Raw genomic sequence first — 1,724 nt, forward strand, 5'->3', positions numbered from 1 at the left:
TCTTATAATTTTAATTTTTTATTAATAAAATAATTAAGATTTGTTTTTTAAAATCCACATTACCTTCACTATTTTTATGCTCTTAGAACTCTCTTTCCTTAATATTTTTTTTAAAAGACTAAAAATGTTTTTATAATTTTTCTTGTCTGTACTTCTATCTTGGCTAGTTTAGATTGAAATTTATTTGTTATATATATTATAATATATATATATATATAATAATAATAATAACTTTTGGGGTTACATGTATTTTTAGTTTTTAATTTTTAATTTTTAATAATTAATTTATTTTTAAAATTTTGAATATTTAATCCTTCGTTATTTTATTAATTTTATTTTATATTTCAAACATATTTTTTTTATTAACATTCAACTAATATTGAAAAAAATATACCAAATTAATTAAACAATTCAAATACTATTAAAAAATATTTTTAAAATTAAAAATAAACTTAAAAAATTTAATTAAAATAACAAAAATCATATATTTTTAAATTGATCGAAAATTTTAAAAAATAATTTTAATTTTTATTAGATATTAAAGGATAATAACGTATTTAATCTTATTTTGATCGTGAAAGACCAAATTCTCACTATACTTACAGTAATTAAGAATTAAATTCTATAGTTTTGGCTAACACGGCATTGGTAATGGTGTGAGAGAGTAGAGAGACACCAACCTTTTGAATTAGAAAAAGGTTGTTCTGACAGAAAAGGAATCTTAAAGGAAAAAATGGGTATAAAAGAGTATAAAGGCGAAAAGAAAAAAGCTTTTCCACTATAGACAAGTGTTGGATAAACGTTATGATTGTGCAAATGCAATCTCTCATACTAATTTCTGATAGTCAAGAATACGATGTTTCCAAATACTAATTCACGTAAATACCCTCCACAAAAACGCGTCAGTGCGTTCCTCTTCCCAAGATACACACTTCTTTCCCGTGACCACCCTCTGCAACCTCTTGTCCTTTCTCGTCATTTTCTTCCCTCACTCTCACCTATATTTACTCATCTTCCATATTCTCTCTTCCTTCTCACTCGCTCCTCTTCATGGCGGAAGAAGAATCCACCACACCAGGATCGCCTCACTCCTTCAACAACAGGCTCAGATTCTCCCTCTGTTTCTCCTGCTGCTTCCCTCACACGCGCGTCAGGCCCAAAATCGTTCGAAGCGCGTCTCTCCACAACAAGCCGCGCACCTCCGATTTCCCCTTCCCGCACCTCAAGGAAAAGTGCTGCAACTTCATCAACCGCATCGGTGCCCGCCGCCACCGCCGCCACTCCGCTGACTTCCAATACGACGCGCTCAGCTACGCACTCAACTTCGAAGACGACGCCTCCGACGACAGGTCCGTCGATGATCTCAAGAGCTTCTCCGCCAGATTGCCGCCGTCTCCGCCGCCGAAGACCTCACCGTAACCATCTCTGCGTGAATCGGATGTTGCAGCGGTAGATCTGAAAATGCGACGATAGGAAGCGAAACGGCGGTTGCGGCGTCGTTTTTGGAATAGTTTTTGTCCTGTTGTTTAATTCGCTTTTTTGTAGATAGCATAGCGTCATTGTGATATCCACCAAGGGAAAAAGTGCAATATGCAAAGAAGAGGAATATGAAAAGGCAAAAATTAAAAGAAAAAAAAAAGTTGAGAGTGCGAAAGTGATGATGATGATGATGGCGTGTTTTTTTCACTTCCTCCCTCACTTGTTTGTTTGTTGGATATTTTTTG

The 1,724-nt window shown here is 34.4% G+C and overlaps 1 protein-coding gene across 1 annotated transcript; it reads left to right on the forward strand.

The window, feature by feature from the left end:
- The first annotated feature begins 1,050 nt into the window (after window positions 1-1,050).
- On the forward strand, window positions 1,051-1,419 carry LOC114175536. Its single transcript, XM_028060291.1, has one exon. The coding sequence runs from the start codon at window positions 1,051-1,053 to the stop codon at window positions 1,417-1,419; it is 369 nt and encodes a 122-aa protein (XP_027916092.1).
- The last annotated feature ends 305 nt before the right edge of the window (window positions 1,420-1,724 follow it).

The sequence above is a fragment of the Vigna unguiculata genome, chromosome 3, assembly GCF_004118075.2.
Source record: "Vigna unguiculata cultivar IT97K-499-35 chromosome 3, ASM411807v1, whole genome shotgun sequence".
NCBI lineage: Eukaryota > Viridiplantae > Streptophyta > Magnoliopsida > Fabales > Fabaceae > Vigna > Vigna unguiculata.